Source organism: Austrofundulus limnaeus, unplaced genomic scaffold, assembly GCF_001266775.1.
Source record: "Austrofundulus limnaeus strain Quisiro unplaced genomic scaffold, Austrofundulus_limnaeus-1.0 Scaffold681, whole genome shotgun sequence".
NCBI lineage: Eukaryota > Metazoa > Chordata > Actinopteri > Cyprinodontiformes > Rivulidae > Austrofundulus > Austrofundulus limnaeus.
In genome coordinates this window covers 163,192-164,924 of record NW_013953083.1, presented here as the reverse complement: position 1 = coordinate 164,924, position 1,733 = coordinate 163,192, and the positions used below count along the sequence as shown (strand labels likewise).

At 41.4% G+C, this 1,733-nt stretch overlaps 1 protein-coding gene across 2 annotated transcripts in view; it reads left to right on the top strand.

Moving 5' to 3' along the window:
• LOC106531840 (pyruvate dehydrogenase E1 subunit alpha 1) overlaps positions 1 to 1,733 on the top strand; it is a gene marked incomplete in the record, with an annotated part of 12,461 nt that overhangs the window by 6,918 nt on the left and 3,810 nt on the right. For both annotated transcript variants that reach the window (XM_014027772.1, XM_014027773.1), the window contains 1 exon segment: positions 263 to 334. In XM_014027772.1, the coding sequence (XP_013883226.1) occupies positions 263 to 334 (72 nt within the window).

Genomic DNA, 1,733 nt, shown 5'->3' with positions numbered 1-1,733 from the left:
TCCGCCATTACTAGCATAAAAAAAACTCCGGTCGGGCTTCAATGCATTATGGGATATGCTGGGCCGGGAAGGAACCATCAGACCTGTCCTTCGATTCGGGCCAAATGAAGGACGTATTTGTCGGCCGCATCGGAGGAGTCTTCCGTTTTGGACGTCCTTCGTCGCGGCGCTGTGACGTATGCAGCCGACAAATTCGACCTTCGGAGGACCCGTCCTGCCGTTTTGGACACAGCCATCGTCTAACTGGACCCTGTGGTTTCAGGTGGACGGCATGGATGTCCTGTGTGTCAGAGAGGCTACAAGGTTTGCAGCTGATCACTGCAGAGCTGGGAAGGTGAGTCCAGAACCAGAACCGTGGACCAGGTGTTTAAAACCAGAGCAGCATCACCTGAACCGTCCTGAGGATGTGCTGTTTGAGTTGTTTAAATGTTTGTGTGAAGAATTCAAACACAAATAAACAAACTGAGCTTCAAAAACAACAAAGTTTAAAGTGAAACAACACAAGTTCTGATCTGAGTCCATAAACCATGTGAAGAGCTCAGAGTCTGAGACCAGGACTCTCAGCTGCTGCCACACCAAGCTGGACCTTTAAAAACTGACTCAGCTAAAGATGACGGTGTTCACTAAGGTCCATTAGCTGTGGCGGCCATCTTGAATTCAGCTCCAAATGTTAATGAGTTAAAGATGTTTGGAGCTTGTTTGAGCTTTGGACTCATTTTAGCTGCTTTTACCTTTATTTTAGCTATCTTGAGTTGCTAATTTATTGTGTTTTAGCTTCTGTTGTGCTACTTCAGCTATTGTCTTAGCTACTGTACTTAAACTTGAACTTCTTGCTACTTTTAACTAATGTTTTGCTACTTTAGCTATTGTCTTGCTACTTTCAGAAAGTTTTATATACTCTCATAATGTTTTAGCTACTGCCTGATAGATTTAGCTACAATTTTGCTACTTTAGCTACTGTTTTGTCACTTTAACCTATTGTTTTGCTACTTTAGCTACTGTTTTGTTACCTTTAGCTACTGATTTGCTACTTTGAGAATGTGATTCTCTATTTCGTGATACTGTCTCAATTACTTTTTGCTACTGCCTGATAGATCTAGCTACTATTTTGCTACTTTAGGTACTATTTTGCTACTTTAAGCTATTGTCTTGCTACTTTAAGCTACAGTTTTCCTACATTTAGCTACTGTTTTCCTACTTTTAGCTACTGTTTTTCTACTTCTAGCTACTCTTTTCCTACTTTTAGCTACTGTTTTCCTACTTAAGCTACTGTTTTCCTAATTTTAGCTACCATTTTCCTACTTTTAGCTACCGTTTTCCTACTTTTAGCTACTGTTTTCCTAATTTTAGCTACTGTTTTCCTACTTTTTAGCTACTGTTTTTCTACCTTTAGCTACTGTTTTTCTACCTTTAGCTACTGTTTTCGTACTTTCAGGTAGGGCTGGGCCATATCACATCATTCATGAGAATACCAGTAAAACAATTTGTCCGGGAAAATAAATGACATCATGATGTTAATTTCATGAGCGACGTCATTCTGCCCATGTCAGAGAACCTGCTTGTTTTCTCTGGTCTCATTAAAGCCGTCCAGTCTGATCCAGGTTTAAACAGACGCTGCTTTCAACAAATCAAACGAACCCCACAGTTTTATCCAATCAGAGCAGAGCAGGGCGGGTCTTTCTGCAGCAGTCTGCAGGATAAACAGCGGTCAGCCTGCAGCTCCTGTCCTGAGT